This window comes from Neophocaena asiaeorientalis, unplaced genomic scaffold (genome assembly GCF_003031525.2).
Source record: "Neophocaena asiaeorientalis asiaeorientalis breed wild unplaced genomic scaffold, Neophocaena_asiaeorientalis_V1.1 scaffold147, whole genome shotgun sequence".
Classification (NCBI taxonomy): Eukaryota; Metazoa; Chordata; class Mammalia; order Artiodactyla; family Phocoenidae; genus Neophocaena; species Neophocaena asiaeorientalis.
Window position 1 is genome coordinate 3,573,759 of NW_020173758.1, and position 26,323 is coordinate 3,600,081.

The following is a 26,323-nucleotide window of genomic DNA, read 5'->3' on the forward strand; positions in this document are numbered from 1 at the left end:
TTTTTTGCTGTACGCGGGCTTCTCACTGTTGTGGCCTCTCCCGTTGCGGAGCACAGGCTCCGGACGCGCAGGCTCAGCGGCCATGGCTCACGGGCCTAGCTGCTCCGCGGCACGTGGGATCTTCCCGGACCGGGGCACGAACCCGCGTCCCCTGCATCGGCAGGCGGACTCTCAACCACTGCGCCACCAGGGAAGCCCTCTATGTCTTTTAATTTAAAAGCTACAAATGGATTTAAATATTTAGAAAACAATAACACACGGCATTCTCCACTTGCCTATGTTCAATTTTACTGTTTCAAATCTCTCTAGCATCTCTGCCTTCACACCATTTTCACTTATGCAAACTGAATTCACATCTTCACTAGGTTTCATCTGGCGTAGCACAAAAGCCTTTTCCCTTCTCCTGGGTCTACTTTCATTTCTTCAAGGAGTTAACAGACTGGTCAGTGAGATGTCTGGTCAACCCAAACTCGTATTTCACACAAAAAATAAGCAAATTAAAATAAGTGTATGAAAGTCTTTACAGGCGTAGAATTGACCAGACATATATGAGAGAGAGAAGAAAAGAAAATTTAGATTGGGGCTTCCCTGGTGGCGCAGTGGTTGAGAGTCTGCCTGCCGATGCAGGGGACACGGGTTCGTGCCCCAGTCCGGGAAGATCCCACGTGCCGCGGAGCGGCTGGGCCCATGAGCCATGGCCGCTGAGCCTGCACGTCCGGAGCTTGTGCTCCGCAACGGGAGAGGCCACAACAGTGAGAGGCCCACGTACCGCAAAAAAAAAAGAAGAAAGAAAGAAAGAAAGTTTAGATAAATAACTCATAAATAAGGGTGTGTACAGCAGTGCTGTTTTATGAGAAAAATAGGTGTGTGAACACACTAGCGTAAATCTTTCAACTGTTTTCTTAAGAATTATCTCTATTCTGAGACTGTGCTGTTTCCTACTTTTCTCATAAACTTTCTTGTTAATAAATGTGAGTAAATATTATAATTTCATGTGTTTGAGTGTTTATTTTAATGCTGCTACTCAGCAAAACAAGAAGCAATCAGCCCTATACTGGTTTCCAAATTGATTTTGAAAATTTTATTAGCCTGAGTAATCCAGAATTTGAGGACCACTGATGTAGAGGATTTGACTCTAGGAATCAGAAATGTTAAATACTGGAGATGAAACAAGTTTAGGAGATCATGTTTGGCTTAAAAGAAGTGAGTTTGAAGTGTAGGTAAGATATATATCCAAATGGAGTGGTGAATTTGAAATGGTGTTTAGACAAGTGAAGATGTTCAGCAGACAGCTGGATCATGGAATGCCCTACTAGAGATACAGATTACGGAGTTACACACTTAGGAGCCTTGGGAGAACACAATGAAAATAAGAAATAAGAGTAGAATGAGAAAATCAAAAGAGTGATAAGTTTTGGGACAGAAAAAGTAAAAAAGCCAAAGCAGGAGTCCATCCTGGGTAGTTGTCTTGAACTGTTCCTGCTGTGAATTTCTGAGGCCATACGGACTCTCCAAAATACAGATGCTGCAGCAACTAGAGCCAAAACCACTACCGACATGTCTCCTTTGTATTCCCAGATTTCTGTCTGTTAAAATGTCATTCCTTTTCCCCTTTTCTTCCTAGCCTAGTCCCTTTTGATTTATGAATGATTTGGACAGAATTCTTAATTTTAGACTTATCATCTCCCCAAAACACTGCTTCCTTTGTCTCTATGCACAACCAGTAGACTGTGGTTTACACCCATTCTTAGAGCTTTACCTCTATGGGACACCACACCACCCTCTGGCCCAGATCGCAACATATCAAGCCCCACTACTCAGAGATGCCAAGGTGAGGTGGGAGTAGGTTGGTTAACTGAACATAAAAAATATGATGTAATCAGTACCAAGTCCAGGCCCTACCTAGTAAGTAAGTAGTCATGGATGAATTACAGAAAGAGTAGAGAACAACCAGAATAGACTAAATGGTGGTGACAAAGAGGAAGAAAAATATTCAAGGAAACGGAAACATTAAAGACAAAGTGAATTTTGCTAGCATGTGAGAAACCAAAGAAATCAAAAGAAGGGAGGCAGGAATTATATGGTGAATTTACAGCCTTTCTTGAATAGGAAAGAAAAACAAGGATTTTATTTACAAGAGCAAACTTTTCCAGAAACATTTTATGTAAATGAGGTTACTGTGTCTACATTTAGTTAAATTATAGAGCAAGAAAAGAACAGAGCATTTTGTCAAAAAGACAACTGAAATCTAGTAGATATGGCTTTTTCCCCCAAGAGCACAAAATTACTGTACCAGAGTATGCTTAACTTTATATTTTATCATTTTTACATTCTGCATTTGTATCATAACAGCAAATAGTGAAAAAATAATTACAATTGAAATTTATAAAATTTTTGATTTCTTTTCAATTAGGTGCATATAATTTAGGAAGTGAATAGGAACTCACTGATCCATGCGGACAGACAACATAATTTTCTGGACTGTGCAAGATTAGTAGGAATATAGATTCTATATCATACTGCATATCATCCAGATTTGATAAATGTATTATCTATGTCTTTAAGCATTGATAAATATTTTGAATACAGGATGAATAACTTCATAGTATTCCACTGGTAGAAATGCATAAATGAATTTTCAGTCACCTAAACAGGTCTGCTATCCAGTCCACATTTAAAAAAATTTATCCAAGTAAATATGTATGTGACCTATTGCATATATAGTTACTATATACCTTATAGGAATGCTTATATGAATGAGTAGCAAAAATAAAGAAGTACTTATCCATTGGAAAAAATTAACTGAAATTGATGGCAAACACCTACCTGTATATATTTGTGAATGTACCAAGAGGCTTGCTTTCCGTCATTCACGGATTCCACTGTAGTGTTAGCCATACCAACAACATCACCACCTGCAAACACCCATGGTTCACTGGTTTGCATAGTTTCTGGATCTACTTCTGGGAGATCCCATCTGTTAAATTTTATAGGGCTCAAGGCTTCTTTTACTGGAAAAAAGTGAAAGATAACAGGCAATGACTAATCTGTGCATCACATAAAATAATTTGAAAATTAAGAAAAATTATGATGTAATTATTGTTCTAGGGATTCAAGCAACTGTTTTTAATGAACCATAAAAATCGAAAGTTAGTGAAATATCTTAGTTAACAACACATTCAAAGTGTACTGACTTAACCAATTCAAAATAAAACTCACACGTAGGTGTTAAAGACCACAGATTTGGGCAATGTTTCAGACCTGGTATTTATGTGTAAGAAGTTTGGCAGACTACAGTCCTTTAAATATTCTAATGGTTATAAAACGCATTTTCTAAAACTTTGTCCATGACCATTATTTTCACAAATTTGTTACTACTCTTATGAACCCAAACTTATTCCTGTGTAACATAGATGTAAGTTATATTGTGAATTTGAATCAACTGCCAATCTCTTCCTTTCACAGCAAGTTTTATGAACAAAACAAGACAATATCTTCTACGTTTCCATCAAATTACTTACACTTAATGTTAAGCGATTTAATGGACCCATAATACAGTTACATTTAGCCAGTAATTTCTGTTTTATTTTGTAAAAATCTACAAATGCAACCATTAACATTAGTTCCTTGTGGAAATTGCTCTGTAAAAGAGATTTAAATTATCTGCTAAATATGCTGTGTTCCAATGAATCTAAACATGTCAGGAAAAGGAAGAGGTTGAGTCCCTTTAAGAAAAATTACCTAAAGGAAACTCACTCATCACACAATCTGGATATTTGGAAGAGATAAAAGAAAATAAGTTAGATTAAGGGCTTGATCTAGAGAAGAAATAAAGAAAGGTAGACTGTACCATATATGTTGGAGCAAACTGAGCCAGTGTTTAAGATAAAATGTTCTTTCCAGGTATTCATATCATGAATTTTAAGCACAGCTTCTCAAGATAGACTAAGGGAGTTATTTTTTACTCCAATTGAAAAGAAAATATAACAATATAAACAAAAGGAGAAAATATTGGAAGCTCTTAGAATACAAAAATTAGTTGTCGAATAGATGAATAATTTAAGTTTAAAATAAAATAGCCGAACCATGTTATTCTAAAATTATTTTTTTCTGAGCAATAATAGAAAAAAAAAAACAAAATAAACACTTTATTTGTAGCTTTCTACTTGAAGAATATTAGAATTCTAGAAAACTATTAAGGGACTACTGTTGATTGTGTTTTTCCCACAAGACTGTAGGTTTCATGAGAACAAGAATGTGTCCATGCTATACTGCTTACCACTGTGCCACCAAGCCTAGCACAGCACTTAAAACATGAGACACTCAATTCAATGGATGGATGGATGGATGAGTAGATGGATCAATGCCATCATGCTCAGGATTTTATTTAAAAATCTTCTCTTGTTTGTATCTCTGATGCAATTTCACCCTTCATTGGGAGTAAAATTAAATATTCATGTAATTATTTTCAATACAGAATGGCATTCTGAGAAGATTTTTCTATTGTCTTTAAAGGTCACATGAAAAGAGACCTTTAGCATTTGTTCCCCGTTGCATAACAGATCATCACTACCATTTGTTGACAGTTACCTGAGTTGCAAAACATCGATAGTGAGCATGGCTCATCAATTCAACCTATTATAATAATGGTAACTGTAACACACCATCATTGAATGGTATAGAGACACACACACACACACACACACTCACATGCAAGGGATAAAAAATAATTCTCCTGTATAAGAAATGACCTTATTTGTCCAAGACTTTGATACAACCTTGTCCTACATAGAGATCTGAAATAAAGATGGTTTTTAAACGAGAAGAAATTCAAAATTATTTCACTAGGAGATCAAAGCTCTCTTATACATTTTCCTCATTTTTTTACAAGAATATCCTTGAAGATTAGCACAGATTTCACTCTAAGCTTGAGCAATGCAGGGATTATGCCTTAGTTATCTTTGATTTCCCACAGCAGCTATTAGAGTCAAAGACATATATACCGTGAAGTTATTGAAGCTTAAGCTTCAGGATCCCTCACTTGCATGGGCCTCTTTCAAGGCCTAAATTTGAATTTGTAATTTTTTTTCTTTTTTATAGAAAGTCCTCAAGTTATATAGGCTTCAGGTCTCGCAAAACTTGAATCTACTCTTCAGTGCAGTGCACCTTAAATAGTAGGTGCTGAATAAATGCTTGCTGAATTAAGCTGAAGTTCATGAATAACGTGCTTTATAACTTTTTTATGATTTACAAATGCATATGGTATGATTCACTTTAATATTAGAGCTCTATCACTAACTCAGTCAATAAATAGGAGACGTTACTAGAAGTTTAATAAGTAATTCTTGCATTTCTTAAAATATTTAGCACCAACACTATAAGCCAACCTAGGAATATTTATTTGTGAATTCAAAAGCACTATTCTACTCATGGGTCTTTCCATTGGATACACTTTGTATTACTTTATGTCTCTAAACATTCATACATACTCATGTTTAATTTTTAAAATATGCTCTCTTTCCTCAATATTTGACTCAATTATAGCTTGAAGTCAGACCTGAATATAACTTTTAATTTTTCTATCATTTGTAACAACCAACTAACCTCACAAATAATCAAATAACTATGACACTGTATTCCAAAACAGAATTTTTCTCTCACAGTAAAAATTATCTCAGCCCCCTGTTGAAAATCACCTATTTAATTTTCCCCCTACTCTTTTTAGAGGGCTTCAAGTTTCACATGTTCATAGTTTCATTTAAGAAATAAATAGAAAAAATGAGAGATCAAGCAATTGGTTATGATGTTATTAAATAGTATAGCAAAGCTTACATCAATCAAAATAGAGATCATTTGTTTGCATTTTAATATCTAATATTTTAACTTTTTCTTTGTCCAAATGATAAAGGATCATTGAAAAAATTGAAAAAAATAGAACACGGACAGCTTATAAGAATATAAGCGATGCTTTAGTGGGTCAGAAATGTTTTCAATCAGTGGCACTAAGCAGCTAACACAAGAATGACTATTCATTACAACTTGAACATCAAATGATTAGGATCATTTCCCTGTAGGCACAGTGGACTCAATATTTAAACATGAGAGACAGAGAGAGGGGATTAATTAATTTTTTGAAACTTTGTTGATTCTGATTGTGGATCCTAATAACACTTTTCACGATTTTGATGACTCTTTTGAAATGTAGCTATTTCTATTACTTAATCATATTTTTAAAGCTCCAAAGTATTTAACTTAGAACTCAAATTAAGGATTCAGTGGAAAAAAATCTATATGCTTTTATTCATAATTTGTCAGGAAGGAGTTCATTTATTTAGCTGCTTCTTATTAGAGGGACTTTCATCCTCCTCGTCATTGTAACTATCCTTCTATGGACTCCTCACAGCTCTCTTACATCCCTGCTGATACGTTTAACTTGGAATACAATAAAAATAAGTCTCAGAAGGATATCTTCTGTTTTGCCTTTATCTAGCTTGGAAGGAATGAAAGCATAAGTGGATGAAAAATGTATATTTACATTTGCAAACCAAATAACTGCTTGCCATATCCTATGAAGTGTTAAATGAATAGTAATAAAAGGATTGTATTATTTTCTTTCTTGTTTATAAAATAATGGGGGTGGGGGAAGAGGGATTTTCTGTTATGATCATACACAGTTTCCCCACAGATTTCCATGAGATTGCATCTTGCTGGAGACTGTAGCATATGTCCTGGTAGTTCCATAGATGAACAGAAAAAGAACTTGAAAAAGAATCCCAAAACGTGCTTATTCACAGTCTATATTATTCTGCAAATGGGATAGAAATGTGTTAAATGTTATGGTGCCTGGAATTTTATGCAGTCTTTAAAAGGAATGAAAACATCCTTAATTCATACCAAACATTCAAGATTTATGTTAATTTTCTGCTTTAATCACTACTATGTTCGAATGAGCTTATTTAAAAAACAAAGACACTCTGAGGTAGCTTTAAAACAAGAAATGGTTTTGAAATAGGAACTTTTAGTCAACTTAATGTTATGCATGAGATGATTTTTTTATATAGACTTAATTGTATTGTGACACACAAGTTCTTCAATAAGCCACAGCTTAAAATTGCAGAAACCGTCCCTCAGGGACACATCACTGGCAGATGCAGATTGCCAAGGTCAATTAAACTGATGTAGCTGTGCTGTCATATACGTAGAAGAGAAACCCACAAGCATATGACAAGTATATTTCTCAGTATTTATAAAAAGGTGTCAAGAATGTTATATTTTAGTACATAAATATAAATTAATTCTCCATAAACAATAAAACAATACAACAGAAATCATAATGAAGAACGATTATTAGTATTCTTTGGAGAGTTTGAGATGCTATAAAACAATGGGGGGAATAAAAAATTTCAACATTTGTAATAAAATGATATCTTGAAAACAGATGAATTCATCAACGTGCTTGTTGTTTAATTTTACATAACATATTAGCCAAGAGGACCAAAGCACAATGAAACAAAAAGGCGAGCTGAGGCAATAATCTCAGTAAATCAGAGCTGAAAGCAAAATCTCAGCAAGAGCAAATAAATTCTAATTACAGGGCCAAGATATCAGAGCTGTGTTTAAATAGAATAACCTGGGGTATGGAGGGGACAGAACCACAGAATGCCTTCAACTAAGTATATCAAGTCCGGTTGGCATGAGCTTTGTTCTCACACCTCCCTTCTGCCTCTGAGTATTCAAATCAATATGCTGTCCATTCCCAAACACAATGGAGCAGACAATGCCAATTCATCATTTTCTTTCTGTAAACCCCTCAAAAGTCAACCTTGATATTGTACCTTCCTGATCCTACAGAACCTCAAGTATCTCTGATTCTTTTTAGACTATTGCCTTTCTCATATTCTCCTCTCTCAACTCCTATGTTGGAAAACTGGTCTTAACCCGGTTCTCTCTTCTCACTGCCATTCTTACATCTTCTTTTATCCAATTTCTGGAGTAATTTACACTACCTACATTTTTTACCACCCAATGATTCCTTCCAGTGTATCCCTCTTATGAAAATATGGTCTCTACGGTCACCAAATTCCGTGACTTCCTTTTTGCCTTTCTATAGCATCCAATAGACGAATCAGGGTAATTTTGATCTCCTTCTCTGATTTGCGGAATGCTACTCTATCCGGACTCTCCTTTTTAAACTGTCCTTAGGCTCTATCTGGCTCCTTTTCATCTTGTCATCATCCTCTTCCCAGCTCTCAAATATTGTCTACTATACTTTTCTGTGTCAGAAATTATAGTTGTCTTGTGCTTTTAACTTCATCTCTCTGGAAATGACCTCAAACACGACCTTCTGCTTTTTTTTCTGACACTTCTAGCTGCCTGTTAGAGATTCCAATGTGGATGCTCTACTGTCCCTTCTAAATTGTCACATCTAAAACCCAGTTCACAAGCTTCCTCTGGGATTTTCACATTTCAATTATTAGTAAGCTTACTTTTTCACATCTCCTACTCATTGTGACCACCAAAGCTTCACTGAAACTCTTATCACTAAGATGATCCAGATTGTCACATCCAGTGACCCTTCCCATCATCACCTCATTTCAGGAACTAGGGTGGGGTGGGGTGAGACACCCAGAGAACAAGATTTAAGAAGGCCCTTAGGCTCAAGATCGTGCAAGGGCAGGTCAGTGCCTCAACTGTCTCACCCTACGCATGGCACTGTCTTCCTTGATTTCTCAGTAGCATTCAACAGATGACCACTTCCTCCTCATAAAAGTCCCTTATCTTGGCTTCAATGACACCACACTTTCCGCTTTTCCATTTGTCTCCATGATCACTTTTAACCTTCACTGCTGCTTTTTCCTATTCTTCCTTCTCAAAAAAACGTAGAAATAGATCTTAGTCTTGGCATAGTATTTGAATCTTTTCTCTCCACTTATCTCAACATGCAGTCAGTTACCATGTTCTAACAATTCAACCAAAGGAAATTCTCTCCTAGTTACTCCTTACATCTCATTTATATCATCCTCACCTAATGAAGAACGTTAAGGAAAACAATCAGCATTCATTGATCCCTTGTGTGAGGCAGACATGATGATGAATATTTCCATACAGTAGTCTCATTTAGACCACAGCACAACTCTTTAAGGTAGGTATTAGCATCCTAAATACAGCCAAGAGGAGGTAAAGCCAGTATATGAATCCAGTTATTTCTCACTCCAAAGCTCTCCTTGCCACTGACCCTTGGTGTGAGGGAAAGAAAAAGCCAGGAATAGGCCAAAAACAGTCTCTTAAAGTTTCACTATTGGGAACCATGGGAATAATTAAAATGAAGCAGATTGGGGTTGAAGGGGCAGCAATTATCTTTCTTGTAGGTCTTATTTCCACAATTAGAGAATCAGCTCATTGTAGAGAAGAAACCCAAGTATTTTCCAAAAGCTTCTAAAGAAAGTCTCTACAGTGACAAACACACTGATTAGAGAAGAATAGGCATTGGCTAATTTCTTTTGACTGATTTAACTATTTGACTTTCCTACTGCTATGGTTAAATAACGTTCAGTTTGGATATGCTTGTAGAATTCAGGCAGTGTAAAAGTACAGATTTAATTTTCTTTCCCTCCATGCCCAAGATAAGCTTAGACTCCCCAAGTTAAATACAAAAGATGGATGTCAATAATAGCCTGTAGCAACTCCTTTTGTTTTATCTGTATTCTATAGGGAGTCTCATTCTCATTTCCTAAACTGACCAACTAATCAATTCGGAATTAAAATTGTCTAAGCACTTCACCTTGATTTGCTTATTTCTCTGCAATAATTCCATCTATTTAAAACACTAAACTCCTTGAAGATTTGATTTCATTTTCTCTGTAAGAGATCTCCTCAAGGAGGTCAGTGTCCTTGAGGAAAATATATGGGGATTGTTTTCAAATTCTCAGTTGGATTCCCAAATGCTGCACTTTGATTTGCTTATTTATATTCAATGATACCATCTACTTAAGACTACAAACTCCTTGAAGGAATAGATCATCCTTTAATCTGATTTGGACCATAATCATCATAATTCTATGCACATTTGGGTGCCTAATACCTCTTGATAATTAGGAGACAGTGAAAAAAGTGGAAAGGCTACTGAAATATTTTATGTATACTTCTCAGTGAAAGAACTTTTTAAAATGCTGGATGATACCATCAAATGATATAAATAACTACAGAAAGGGGTTAAAAAATGTTTAATATAAAATCCTCATTTGCTGCATTTAAAGCATAAATAAAAACAAATAGAAAGCCAGAAGTAAATTACACTACTTGTGAAAACAATATTATTAAAATATAAGTGAATACTGAAAAATATTTTAATTAACAAAATAAATCAAATGGAAAAGATTCCCTAAATAGAGCTTTAAAAGTAAGTCTATGTGTGTTTGACTGCCATGACTAATTATGTATCCATGTAATGTGTGTTCAATTTGGGCTTATTTAAATAGCAGAAATGCTCATTAGCTGCAGTATATCTGTGAAGCTTCAATAAACAGTTTAATGGTTTTTATGTTTAACCAATTTCATAAGTTCCTGTAATTTTAGCTTTAGCAGCTCATTAATGTTACTTTTTGATATCCATCTTATGGCTTTTTTTTTCCTTGTCGATCGGCTGTAGGCATACTTCAGTGCAAACTTAAAACATACAGTAGAATTTATTTTAAACAATTTTAGCACATAAGTAGATACACGATTCAAAAATATAGCTTCTTTATATAGAGTACTGGTTGTATTACCATGCAGTCAAGAACTATCTTTGGTATTGACAAAGGCTATATTCAATAGAATTCATGATGATAATAATGACAAACATTTATCGAGTGCCCCAGGAACATGTGGTTGGTTTTGGATGAGGCGATGTATATGTTATCTCTCTGGATCTTCACAGAATAGGTATTATTTTAATTTTATAGCTGAGGAAACTGAGACTAAGTTACACAGATCACATTCTCAGGATTTGAACCTAACTACAAATCCACCACAGCTGTACCAGTTGGGAGTACCTTCAGAGGCATTTGGAGATAAAACACCTAGACCTTAGTAGAGGTCCCTACACCTTGGGATTAGATATAGTCATATGAGGGATGAAATTCTAGAGAAAGAACACAAACCTGGGTAAAAATAGAATGAACCATTTATTTTTTGAAGTGGCAGCAATCACAACCTGAACTAAAGCCAGAAGAGGAATCATCAGAGTTTCATGAGAATCAAGATGTTTCTGAGCCATACAGCCAAGAAGTGATCATTTCAAGAAATGTCAGATACAAGAGAAATGTAAGGTAGGTAACCAGATTTGGGGATCTGGAGTTCAATGAGCAGTAAAAAGATGACATGTGTAGGTAAATGATGAAGGCAAAAGGCAGAATAAAAGGGGTTAAGGAGAAAGGATCTGGCACAGACAGCAAGGTGGTGCATACAGGATGTTCTTCTGGGACTTTAGTAATGATTGCATAGGAAAAAAATATGGCACTAGCTTGCACTGGTTCATTCAATTAGCAAATATTGTCTGCTGTGTACTAAATCCAGCTGTAGGCACTGTAGTAAACCACAGATAAGGGAACTGTCCTTGTGGGATGTACATTTCAGTTGGCAGAAGATTAAACATAAAAGGTAAACAAGTAAGTGAACTATATGATAGTGAAAATGGCTATGAAGAGAGATATATCAATGAGAGTGTTATGAGGTGAGGGGGCTGAGAAACGGAAGATCATGGTGGTGATGGAGGGGCACAGAGGGCTCTTTGATGAGATGACATCTGAGCTAAAACAAAGGATAAGAATGAGCCAGCAATGTGAAGACCTTGAGGCAGATCATTCCAGGCAGAGGGAACTGTTACAGAGGAGTTAGAATGAGCTGAAGTTGATGCACTTGAAGAGTAGAAGCGAGGCTTTATGTGCGTGGAAGAAAGCAAGCAAGAGAAGAGGGGAGGGGGCCTAGAGATAGGCAGAGGCCTGATCAAGGAGGGCTTCATAAGCTGTGGGAAGAATTTTATTCTAACTAATGTAGGAAACCACTGGAGGGTTTGGAACAGGGGAATGAAATGATGTAATTCCTCTTTATAAAGCTGATTCTGGTAGGATTATAAGGAAGCAAGAGTAAATGCAGGGTGACCAGGGAGGAAGCTACTATTTTCAATGCAAGTGAAAGTATCAAGCATCTGACCGTTCTCTCAACAGAAGGAGGACTTGCTGGTCTTCATGTGATACTTTACAAAAACATTGCTTTCATAGGCTTTTATCTTTACTGTGAATTTTCTGTAGCAGTATTTAGAATAAAGCAATCATTTCATTCTATTCATCCCAACATTTACCCATCTCTTCATTCATCCATCTAGCTATTCATCCGGTGAACCCTTGAGACTGTGCTGGGTACTTTGGGTTAAAATATGAATAAATTACCCTGCAGTCGTACTGTCAACATAATTTAGAGTATATAAGGTGTATAGGTTGAAATAGGAGAAGAGAAGGAGTCAAAAAGGAGACACAAAATTAATTATGTTTCCCTCTATGTGTGAGGGGAACATATTTTATTGACATGGCCCTTTAGATTTCAGGTACCCACCAACTTTAGAAAAAAATTCAGATACTTTAGCCTAACACTAAAACATTTTGTGAATTAGCAATGATACATTTCTCCACCTTTACTATTTCTTGTGTGTGCACTATGATCTAGCCAAAGGAATTACCCCTTGTATGTATCTAGCCTGTTCACTGTGATGAAACGTGCTTTCCCGTCTCTAGTCTCCTAATTCCTGTCCAGTCTTCATCTCTATTACCAATGCCATGCCTCCATACAAACTTCTTTGATGCTTACAACTGGAAGTCATCTCTCCACCCTGTGTGTTATGCTAGCAGTTTACCTATTTCTCCTTGAGTCTACCTAATGGCATTTTGCATTTTTCCCTCTCTATTAGACTGCAAGCTCCTGCAGACAGGGACAATGTATTGTGTGTGTGTGGTGTGTGAACGCAGGAGAACCTAACCCAGAATCTTGTAAACTCAATAAATATAGAATGAAAGAATGGGAAATAAGGTCCCACAAGTATGTAGGAGGGCAGATTAGAAGGGTGTTAAAATTAAATTGAAGCATTCTGTTTCAATCCCACCGTCAGGGGAGAATAATTTTAGATTCTAAACTATGAGAGTAATACAATGATACTGGTGATGTAGTAGCTCATTTGGCAGCAGTGTGCAAATACAGGGAAAACACTGGGCCATGTTAAACAAAGTGAATTGTCAATATGCTTTTCAGAGGTCTTGGAAAATCATTGGATGTTCACTGAACATAATATGCTTGACACTCTTTCATGCACTTGTATGGAAAAAATGGTTGTGTAAATGAAAGTCCTTTGAAAACATTTGAAAAGCTTCATAATTACAAAATATTATAAGAATGGCTAGCATGGGGAAAAGGTTGGCACTGCATAGCATCAGAACATATAAAGCTTAGGTGAGACCTCTGAATGTATGTTCAAGTAAGTGCTGGCTTTCTCCTCCAGCAATGCCAGCACATTCGGGACACCTAATAAATTACATGTGAATATTACATTTGAATTGGGTAGCTTCCATACTGGGAGGCTATCTATTAAATATGATCCAATGTAATTTTCCAACTGATGAAATTACAACTTACATGTATGTAGGTCAATATCTAATTTAACCAAAGACTATTTTAAATAGGTATACTGTTATTTTTATTTTGTGATTTGAGCCAAGAATACAAATGCAAAGTAATTAACAAAACTAATCTGTAATACCAAATACATATTACTAAGAACATGAGTATAAAATCTACATCATTACTAAATTTATAATTTCACTAAATTTTACATCTTGATTTTACATCTCACAGCAGCAGCTTACTGTAGTTTAACACTTCACAAGAATATTTGGTTTCAGAATAAACTTTTAGTATACCATAAGCTAACTAGTATTTAAAAGACAAATATAATAGGCTATGGTAAACAAAGCTCTGGACACATATTACACTCACTCTATGTTGAATAACATTTTCCTACGTTTTAAGATTTCTGTTCTCTAAAACAATTATGTTATTTTGTCCATTTTCTACCTTCTTTCCCCAGCAAAACTTGTTACATGCCACTGCTCTACTTCTTGTATGTAATCTTTGATTTGATGGAAAAGTACTGATTTATCCACTGTCTCCCTGTGAGAATGCATATGATATCAACCACTAGTGAAACCTGGAAAACAAAGATAAGGGAAGGCTCTGAACAGAGCTATTCACTGGGGAAACAAACCTATTCCTATGCAGTTATTAGAGGGAAGTAAAATAATTACAGAAATATCACGTTGTGCTTCAAACGGATGTCTAAGGCAGTTGTAAGTGATGTGATGTTGAGTCCAAGTCACTTTCAACACTGTTATCAGTTTCACCTCCCTCCTCATCACCTTCACCCCTTTAAAATAATTCCAAAGAAAAACTGTGCAAAGATTCCATTATTTTGGATGGTTACTCTGCAGAAATGCCAGTACTTGCTTTAAATCCTACCACTTTATCCTCACTCTGCACAGTGTATTCTATAATAGAAAGACAATAAATCTTTCAGCCAGAAAAGAATCGGATAATTAGGACAATTTTTAAGAAAATATGTACAGTTTTACTATTGGTTTCCTGAGAATACTTCTTGCCTAAAATACAGTTAAAAGCCAGACAATGTACAGGGAGGACTAGAAAAGGATTCATTCTCCCCACTGGGCCAATGATACAAAGGATATATCAATCTTTTATTACTCAGGCATTATGAAATGAAACGGTAGCATCAGGAACCCACTGCATTAGTGAAAGGGGGAAGGTACAGAACCATGGATTAAAACTGTCTTGATGCCATGTCCTCCAACGATATTTACCACCTAAAAAGCAGCAATAACAAAAGCTGATTTTTTTCCTCTTCATAATATGGTAGGTGAGATCCTTCTGGATTTCCAAATACCACATGACCTCTTTCATCATACTTTTAAGAAGCTGTAATCTAAAGTACAATTATAACAGCTTTTATTCATTAATTCAATCAATGAATAACCACTGTTCTGGGCACTAGGTTATGACAGTGAAAAGACAGACAAATGATAGATAATGATTCTTAATGTCTCTTTTCAATCAGAATGTTCTTAGTTCTAGTCCTATTTCCAGTTGTTGAATGGATTAGCAAATCCAAATGACACACATCACCATTTCCCTCAGATCTGTTCTGTCTGCTGCATTTGTGAGTTCTGTAGGCATTATGGACATCTGATCAGATTCCCATGCTAGATACTCCGTATTCCACCCCTTTATCAGATGACCAAACCCTGACTGTCTACGTAAAACATATGTCTGGATTCTGAATGTTCTTCTGCAGTTCTATGTCCTTTAATTTAATCTGGGCCTTAATTAGTAGCCACGCAAAACTGACAACAAGTCTTTTAACTGGTTTGATCGATACTATTCCATCTTAATCCCAGGCCACCTTGGAGCAACATGCTTATTCCATACTCCTGATGCTTCCTTCCATGTGGGGAAACAATTATTGGTATAACACTCGTGGTGTCTCTCTGTATCTCACCTCTCTTAGAAAAGCTGAATTCAGCAATTATAATTAGTGGATCTGGAAGAAGAAATTAGGCATGCATGACACACCCTTGTCAAGCCTATAGCTTGGCAGCTGCCCAGTTGAGCACAGGTTGTCTCCCTCCCTGAACACTGAAAATCTTACTGCTGCAGCTTCCCAACAGGGGACCTGCAATTGTTGGATCTTACCTGTGACTGGTGAGTAACTTTGCTTATTTCAGCCATCCAGTACTAGGAAACACACTTGTCTTCTGACATGAACCACCTCAAAGGTGACTTCATGGTTTCTAACTCCCAACTATTTGAAGAATATTACAAATGCTGCAAACCCAAGCAGAGAGATGGAAGAGCCATCACCTACCAGAGTTACCTCATTAACATAAAGGTCTCTCCCATATTTAAACCCCCTCATTTTCACCTGGGTGTCTATAGGATAAAATTCAAACACCCTGGCTTAGCATATAAGTCTCTTAACTCCACATAAATTTGTAGCCAAATTTCCTGCCATCTTACCCCTACCCACTTCCCACCTTATCTTACCATACGGCATCTGCTCCAGCTAAACAGACTTTCTCACTATTGTCTGGTCACCTGAGGCCATTCATCAGCTTGTACTTTGTGTATGAATATACCCTCTAACAGAGAAACTCCTACTCAAGCCCTAAAACCCAGGCCAAATATCATCTCAAATTAGCACATTATGCTACAATTTATGTATTTACATGCCTGTTTCTCTCATTAGCCTATGAGTCCCTGGGAGGCAAAGACTCTCTTTTCTCATGCTTGTATTCTTAGTGCCTGGACAGGGCCTATAACATATTTGGATATTATAAAATGTTCATTGCATGAAAAATAATGAGAGAATGAATAGTAAAAATCATAAAATTAAAAGTTCAATTTTAGAAATAAAAATGCAAAATTCAGACCTTCATTTATAAAGATGAGAACATGCATGAAATAAGTAGGCTGATGACAACTTTCTAAAGACATGCTGGTTTTTTTTAATATAGCTTTTAAAAATGACTGTAAAATGACTACTTAATCTAACAGTATGGTGTTGAGCAAGTTGCATAATCTCCCCGTGGCTCCCTCCCTTCCACCCCCATTCCACCTGGAAACTCCTACACATCACTCAGCCTTCAATTTACAACCCACTTCCTCTAGGAAGTTTCTCTGAACCTTCAGACTATGTTTTGCGCTTCCCTAGGACTCTAAACTCCTCCCGGCACAATTTATTAAACTGCATTCCTGGAGGCAAAGTTTGCATTCACTTTTTCCACACTTTATCCCCAGAATACAGCCCAGGGCCTGGAATAGCAGGCCATCAGAAGTCATTAGCTAAACAAATAAATCTGTGAAATTAGGAGTCTAGAATACATTATCTCTTAAATCCCTTCCAGCACGTTTGGAAATGTATGTAAGGAAAACTTCTACGCAAGTTACTGCATTGTAACATATCCATAAGTTACACTGGACTGACAACATTATTTTTCAGTTCTTTCTCATCCATTCTTAGTTGTATTAATCATTAGTGAGGCCCTGCCTCTAACATTTGTGCCATTAGTTAAAAAGTTCTCCGATCTATCAATAAAGTGCAGTATTCCTTAACCTGTTCTTTGAAACTATATTGTAAACATTTCTGTTTATAAAAATGCATGCAACAGGGATAATCTGACCAATTATGACAAATTTTCAACTTGGTACTCCACTCCTTCCCCTTCCTCTTTACTTGTGGTAAGGCAGAAGAGGAATGATGAAAGCTGAAGGCCACGAAGAGTGGACAATTGTTCAAAGAAAAGTCTGCTGAATCTCTAAGTGCCATGAGTGGCTTCTGAAGGACATACTTTATTGTTTGAAAAATGAAACATGTTGGTTAAAAAAAAAAGGGGTTATTAAAATGCCTCAGTGTTCCCACTTCCATTAGAGAAGTAGCATATAAGTAACATTTTAATAAGGAAAAAAACAAATCAAACATACTGATGCCATGTCTTTTCAAGCACAGGTAACTATTATTATTGGGGCACTTGACTCATCTAGTGCTCAGTTTAAAACATCTTTTTCTAGGTTTTTCCCAACACCTAAAATAATTGAGGAAAAAATGGGCCCATTTGAAAAATTCCTAAATATCTGCACTGTCACAGTCTCATGCACACCATTTCTTGCCTACATAGCAATTTCTAGCTCTGGCTTAGGCCAGAACAAGGCAAACTAACCCATGGCCTGCATCTTTTCTCAGGGTAGGAGGCAAGTGAATCAAACTACACTTGAAGCTAGTACTGGCAGAACATTTTATCTACCCCATGAGGTTTTGAAATAATTTTCTGAGGGAACTGGTAAGCTATTTTAAAGCCTCTCCACCATCGTCCCCCTCCCCGCCAAAAAAACATCTCACTCCCTTATGGAACTAATTGCAACTAATGCTATGAAGGAAGTTGCTTTCTGAGGGTTTCCTTAAATCTTCAGAAAGAACCGGGCTTCATGTTTCCTTGTCTCTAGTAAGATAAGCAGGAAGAAAATGTAGGCACTGGGTGAAGTGTATAAACTCCTTTCCTAGAAGAAAAGCCATGCATTCCCTGCTATGCCCAGAGAATTCAGTCACCTTGTGATTTGCTCTCCTGAGCAGTGCTGTGCAGCATTATCCTGGGTCAGTTTTACACATCATTCATCCTATCTTTCCTTCCAAAAAACAAAGGTTTTGAATCTTAGTTATCTCATACCATAATTTTCAAATGCTTAAGAGCTCAAGCTTGGTATCCTCTAAAGTGCTTCTCTTTCCATTTTAAGGTAAAAGTGAGCAAACAAACCAAAAATTTGGCCCAGTTTTACCATGTTTAAGAGGAAAAACCAAAGATATTAAAAATATCCTCTGCTCTTTATATACTTGATTTATGAAAACACAAAATGGAGTTTTCTAACTACGAACAATTAGTTGAAAGAAAATTCCTCTCAATGGTATGAAAATCATCAGAATTGATAATAGCACATTTTTAAAACATATGATACAGTTACAAGCTGTGTAATCTTTTTTCTGTAAATAAAAATAACCAAATGTAGGAAACATCTTCTCATTTAAAAAATCATAAATTGTAAGAGCATCTGCTTCACTTATTTTATAAAGACATGTGGACGAAGCCTGCAGGGCCCCAAATGAAGTCCTAATTTTCAAATGCTTTTATTCCTAGACAACATTCATAATGTCATAAGGGTGTAATATAACTCAATTTAATTATTAAAATATGATTTTGTTACACAAGCATAAGATCCAAAATGTTAAGAGATGCCCACTATGTGCTAGACATATATCTAAGTGCTTTACATATATTATTAATTTATTTATTCTTAAAATAACTCTAGAAGGTAGATGCTATAATCTTCCCTCTTAAAAGATCGAGACCACAAGACCACAAAGTATGAAGAGACTAAGGGAGCCAGATTTCCAGCGGGGCAGCCTGGCTCCAGAGCCCCTGCTCTAAGCTGCTCTACCAGAGGGACTCTAATTAGTGTCCTATTTATTGGATTATAAAGAGTACAACAATTTATGCCAAAACAGGGGAAAATAACAATAGAAAAACAGAACTGCTTGTCTAACATTTGTGCTTTCTAAGAAAAGTAAACCAAACTGACCCCACAACAGGAAAAAATAACAACTAGGTGTAATAAAATTATATCTTAACGTGAATCAAGTCAAGTCAAATGCACAAATATATATTGTGCATCTATTATGGGTACAATAATATGTTGGCCACTGTTGGGACTACCACTTACTATAAAGGTACAGTCTATGCCTTTTTGGGGTTTACAATCTAATTGGAAGATAAATTATAATAGGTTCTGGAAGATGAAAACACATAGCTCTTTTCACAGTGGACACTTCAAAAGAATGAGAGGATGACGTGGTGTGGTGCATGAAAGAGGCACAGAGGTCATGGCTAAAGTGCCTTCCTTCAGTTGTCTGAAAGCATAGTCAAAGACACATAAAACTGTGTCAACTAGATCTAGGAATGTGAGGAAAAGGCGACTGTTATCACCTCCACTGGAAAAATGAAACTGTGAGTTCAGTGAAAATGGTAACGCATTCTCCTTATCAATTCCAAACCAACAGTGAAGATATGCATGCTTTCACAATTGACAGTTTGGTTCAAAGCAGAAAGAGAAGGGAATAAAATAAGGAAAAAGTCTCTCAAACTTGACATTGTCCAAACAAACAAAAAGAGGGAAAATTCAATTCCATAAATACTGACATTGGTGTTTAATAGAAGAGGAGACTTCCTATATTATGAAATACATACTTTTAAAATAAATAAATGTTTTAAAATTTCCAGTGAAGGGCAACATTTGTGGAGTAGAAATGCCAGTTAAAGGTAGCCTGTGCTTAATTTACTGACAGCCTTTAAAATCAGTCTTCAATACTAAAATCCAAATTTCAGGTGATTTGGAATCTTAATCTTACATACTTAGAGAAAATGGATGAGAATTTTGAAAATGTGGAACCACTCTCAGTTTTTCATAGGAAAGATATTAAATAAGACTAAGACTTTATCATACCAATCAAATTAGAAATTGGACACCACACTGCCTTTAGAATTTGGACAGTAGTTAATGAAGGATTCAATTAAATTGTGCTCATAATAAGCACACATATATTCCATGCACAGGGATGTGGAATACAGAGTCTTTTGTTCTTATTTCCCACTTACTACTACACTCCAAAAAAAAGAGAAATAAAATAGAATTAAATAAAATAATGATGATTACTTATAATTGTTACAAGCCTTAGGAACAATGAAATAATTAGCAACTGTAATCCAAGGATATTATACAAATTTGTTTTATAAATTTGACGTACTTATCTTTTCTTTAAGCTATTGAGGCACTTACTATTTTTCTGACATGAAATATTTATTACAGATATATTGGGTGCTTAATACTAAATAAAGTTATTTTATATTCTCCTTTGCGAAACACACAAATTAAGGGACTTGCAAAAGTGATGCAGTATATCAGAAAAAAATGAGATTAAAAATTTAATTTTCTGCAAATTCCCAACTTAGTTTACCTTTACAAATACCTATGATTGATATAATTGAGACACTACAATTTCATTTCACTACTATTTTCATTTAAAATATTATTGTAATCAGACAATGCTGAGAGTATAAATTATCACTGTACTTTATATGTACTCTGTCAAGTTTATTTCATTCCTTGAATTCTTCAGCATATATTTACATAATGCATTCACCAAGGACTTTCTAAATTAACCGCTTTGGAATCCACCCTGTATTAGATACTGGGAGGAACAGTTCAAGAGGGAACAGTGGAACGTAAAGTCAGGCACGTAGTATACATAAAATCATTTCCTGAAGTTCTCAAGTACTAAGGCGTAGGAGCTTCATCCTATTGTGTAGGGTAAAATTGTTGAATTTAATGAAAAGTAAAACTGGAATTAGATATCTGAATCTGGGACACCATTTTTGGACTTTAGTGATAGGAGAACTATGGTATGATAGTGAACTTGAGAAGAAATCTGCCTTAAGGAAACCTGATGAGGTGATCCTTCCTTACTCTGGGCATATCTCTCTAAATGTATTCTTGACTTGATAAGACAACTATTTGTTTGCAGGTCTGCCTCCAACCACCAGTTTGTGAGGTTTCTAAGTATAAGGAATGCATCATTCATCTTTGTACTCTCCAGAATACAATTTGGTACCTGGCATTCTCTAGAAACTCACTAAATCACTGTTACATGCATGGGCATAAATATATGATGAAATGTCTTCTAAGACACAGAGAGTGGAGAAAAAGACTGCAGAGTCATTTTACACAGAAGTGCAATAGTGCCTACTGTAATCTAGCTATTACTTGGCACATAGAAGTTGTTCATTAAATATTTCTTACAGGAATTAATGCATGTGTGAATAAATGAATGAATGAATGAATCAGGTCAGTGAAGGAATAAATATATTAAGAGAAATGGGCAAAGTCTGAACTTTGGAAAGCTAGAGGAAGAAAAGCAGTCAGTGACAGTAGGAAAGGAATAGTTAAAAGAAAAAGCAAGAAAATGGAGTGTTGGACTTCCCTGGTGGCACAGTGGTAAAGAATCCACCTGCCAATGCAGGGGACATGGGTTCGAGCCCTGTTCCGTGAAGATCCCACATGCCATGGAGCAACTAAGCCTGCAAGCCACAACCACTGAGCCCGTGTGCTGCAACTACTGAAGCTCGTGCGCCTAGAGCCCATGCTCCGCAACAACAGAAGCCACCGTAATGAGAAGCCCGAGCACCGCAATGAAGAGTAGCCCCCGCTCACCACAACTAGAGAAAGCCCATTTGCAGCAACAAAGACCCAAGACAGCCAAAAATAAATAAATAAAATACATAATCTTTTTTTAAAAAAAAGAAAATGGAGTGTCATAAACAATAATAATGTGTTTCATTTCCAAAGCACTTTCCCATTTTTTCATTTTAATTCTGACAACAGTCCTGAGAGGTAGGAAGAGTATATTATCATTGTTATTATCATTGTTTTTTTATAGAGGAAGAAAGCTGAAGCTCAGAAAGGTTAAGTGACTCGGAAGAGAGTTTTTCAAACAGAAAGAAATATTTAACACTGTCAAATGCAGAAAATAGAATATGGACTGAAAAGATGTCACTGAGTTTGGCATGAAGTTCACTGGAGCCTGTGCAAAGTGAGGTTGGGAAGGACAGAAGAAGAAGGGTAAAAAAGCAGGTTGATGTTTAAGGAAAGAGATTATAAGTAAATATATTAAAATATATCATACCACATATGTAGTAATCACAAAGGTACCACACATAAATCACATCACATGGGTATCAAGATGGGATAAAATTCAGGGTAGAAGAGGGAGACATGAATATCTTCTCTTCTTAGCCAAATGGACAAATTGCTTCCTATAAACTGATTTTCACTATACCTGATACATGTGCACATGAAAGTTTTCTTTGAAATTACTATTTTAAGATTTTAAATACCATTTAGATAAGATCTTCTTGATCAACTTCTAACAAATAATGATTCTCTCTACTATTTTTTAAATGCTTTCCATTCAAAAAACAATATTGAATATATTTAGAAAGCAGTAGAGGCATGAATGCTATTTAATATTCCAACTCTTCCAGCTCCCCTCTAACTTGAAAGTAGCTCTTATTAATGTCAATATTGAAGGGCCTTCATAAAGCAAGTAATTCTGTTTGAGGAAAAATTTCCCAAGCAGTTTGTTTTTCAAGTCAGCAGGAGGGGGGAAGAAAGGAAAGTGAAGAACCATTTTTCCTTGATTTCTCTAATGTATAAGGGGTAACACATGTAGAGCACTGGAAGAAACAAACACAAGTGAATTTTGGAATAAAATACACAAATAAATTCTTAAATGACTTCGTCAAATAAGCACAAATAAATCAAATTCTCTTTTCTCCTACTTCATATTTTAAATACTAAGTTAAATCTTTTACACACACAGGAACATAAGCTTTGGAAAGCTGTTTTCTATGATCTTCTAAGTCACATCTACTTTAAGTTTGCTTAAGAAAAGATATATTTTTCTTAATATTAGAGTTGTCAGTTTTGGAACATAAATTTAGATGGTAAAATAAATTATTTTTTGATAGGCAAATAATCAACAGAATTGCAAGTTAAATAGGATTCAACTTTTTACTCAATTTTTGGTCATATGCAGAGCAGTAAGAACAGTATGATTTTTTTAGATAATAGAATGCAATGTATACGTTGTTCTTTTTTTCCTTGCTGAACTCATCAACAAATAACAAACCACACTGTGACTATGTCTACATATCACATAAACGTCTAGATGAAAAGAGACAAATTCAGGCCATCATCCAGCTATTCAAAAACATTTATCTTGATGACATTAAACATCTGGATGTTTCCAAATACCAAGATGTTTGATGTCCTGCAGATAAAATATCTTGATGAGTGGTTAAAATTTTCACTTATCTGTTGCAGAAATATGCACATTTCCAAGCATATATCTCTTTCTATTTCAGACACAAAATGTAATTTTAGCATAGATATAGTAGAAAGTTATAGGAATTGTCAGGTGTAGATTTTTTTCTTTTTTTGGTTACTGTTTTTCTTAATGAATCTCTGACCGAGAGAAACTTTCTTTTATTTTCCTTTTATTTAATAAAATAGTTAATTGTCATTTTGACAGTGTGTAGTAAAAGGTAAAAGATTTGCAAAATGAAGGCATGGGGAGGTACCTAAGCTTTATATACAATGGTCCACAGAAACACTGTGTGTGGGGAAAACTTAACACAAAATAGTCTTAGTTGGTTGACTTATTATTCATTTGGAATGCTATATAAAACATTTCCTTTTCTCATTGTCTTTTTTTAAGCATTTTGTTCTTTCTTAGCATGTCCATTTATGCCATTTAAATGAAATGACAGGAGTTCAAACTTCCTAATTTGATAATTTTGATGTCTCTAGTGATGATTTGGCATGAAGATAGTAGTCAACATGAATTCTATTTTTGACTATTCATTAGATCCTAATTTGCTTGAATCATTGAAGATTGGCTCTTACAACTTATCTGTCACATTTTCTTACTCTAGGTCTAATTGAAGAAAAAGCTATTCTTATAGAGGAAACAAGGCAAAAATTATTACAAAGTAGAACATGTATTTTGATTATAAGCTTAAAAGAAAGATTAATGTTCTTTTCAATTCCCACTACTTTAAAAATAATTCTCTGTAAACATTAAATACCATTTCTACATCTTATAAATCAAGATTTCTTGCATTCCATACTAGAAGAACGAATGAATGTTCAAGTGAAAAACAATTCCCTGAAAGCTGGAAACCATTATGGCAGTAAAATAACAGACAATTCATAACACATTTCAGCTCCCGAACACTCTACCTTTAGGATCACTCAGAACTGAGCCAAAGGCACTGATGACCACATCGGCTTTCAGATGGACTATCTGATCTTCATCTTCATTCCAGTTTCCAGTTTCATCTTGCTCTGTCCGAACAAACTGCACAGCAACAATTCTCCCACCTTTTACGATAACCTTCCGTGGGGACAGGAAAGGCAAAAATTCACATTTTTCTTCCTTCGCAAGCTCCATCTAAAATGAAACAGAATAGAGAAAAACTCGAAAATGTTTCTTTATTTAATATTTGATTTTTAATTCAATTATACATGCTAAAGCTTATAATGTTTAAATAAACATGAAGTTTTTTCTTTCACCAAAGCTGAGATTCAGTTATCAGCTATTCACAGTTTATAAATCACTGACTCAGGAGAGTCTTAGACTGAAGTTGTCATGTGGAATTTTATAGATCATGGCATCACAAGATGCTTCTCAAGTTTTAGGTTGTGCATATGCCCTACGGTTGGTGATGTGTGACGTTTCTCACTATAGTAGCCTGGTCTCCTTATGCTTTCATTTGTGTAGGTTAAGTTCTCTTTTTAATTCTGCATTATATGAAAATAAATTCTTATTATTATTACTGGACTGTATATACCTAAGCTGGAAAAAAGTCAATAAAGTGGGTGAGCCAGTCTCTGGAAGTAAGTGATTAGAATGGTAGGTAGGAAAATAGATTAGAGGAATTCTGTAGAACCAAGAAATAAATAAGATTTATTTTTACTTTTCGTGTAAAAATATACACGAAAATTTCAGGAAACAAGCATGCTCCTCTTGACAAATTCCCAGTTATTCCACATATCTCACATAATTTATTGTGCCATAAAATTAGGCACCCTAGTTTTTGTTTGTTTTCGTGCCCAGAAAGGGATTTCTATTAAGACAGGATGTTGATATTTATTTATTCCACTTACTGTTTTGGAGGAAATACAGGCATTTGTTAATGTGATTCTAACCAGTATGTTGAGTAGTCTTTTCCAAAAGATATAAAACCATCCCACTAAAGAGGTTGAGAGGGTGTTGAGTCTTATTCTTTCCCTACCCCATGGAAGACAGGTAGATTCTCAGTTGACAAGTGAGCCTGAGAAAGTTGTGTGTGTAAGGCTTCAAACCAGGAATTATCTGGGCTACATCAAGATGAAAAAACTGAGACAGAGAGTAACTTGCTCAACGTTGTTCTGAAGCCATGGACCCATCTCTCAGCGCTCTATCCGTAACTAGCGGTTCCAAACTTTACAGTGCATCAGAATCACCTTACAGGGCTTGTTAAAACACTGCATAGGCCCACCCCAAGGTTCCTAGTTCTATAGGACTGGATGAGTCCTGAGGATGCGCATTTCTAACAAATTCCTAGGTGATGCTTTGCTGCTGGTCCAGAAGCGACACTTTGTGAACTACTGTCATTGTAGATTATAGCTGTCTCTGAGCTCAACAGATCTATACCATGTATTCTCCATGAGACTAATATTGCCCATAAGGGAGCAAAATTGATTCCTGGGGAAGAAAAATTCTTAGGTAACATAAAGCATAGAGCCATAGCTTATAAACAGATATACAGAATTATCTAGTATATTAAAATAAGAGTGTGGGGCTAATTAGAAAAAAAATCTAAATGACTCTTTCAAGGGCTGATAATTTTTTTTTTAATTTGAGAAATGCAATATATTACCAAATATTGGCAGGAAGCTATTTCAATCTACATCTTACTTAGGATATTTTTTGAATACTGGTTTTAATGGCTTAAAAATTGGACTACCTAAGCTATTATCACACAATAGTTTACTTTGCATTATAAAATTAAGAGGTTAGCAA

The 26,323-nt window shown here is 35.6% G+C and overlaps 1 protein-coding gene across 1 annotated transcript in view; it reads right to left on the reverse strand.

Moving 5' to 3' along the window:
• DPYD (dihydropyrimidine dehydrogenase) overlaps positions 1–26,323 on the reverse strand; it is a 793,614-nt gene that overhangs the window by 414,753 nt on the left and 352,538 nt on the right. The window contains exons 11-12 of the mRNA XM_024751225.1: positions 24,499–24,709; positions 2,827–3,011 (exon numbers count right to left, since the gene is read on the reverse strand). Coding sequence (XP_024606993.1) covers positions 2,827–3,011; positions 24,499–24,709 — 396 coding nt within the window. The remainder of the gene's footprint in view (positions 1–2,826; positions 3,012–24,498; positions 24,710–26,323) is intronic.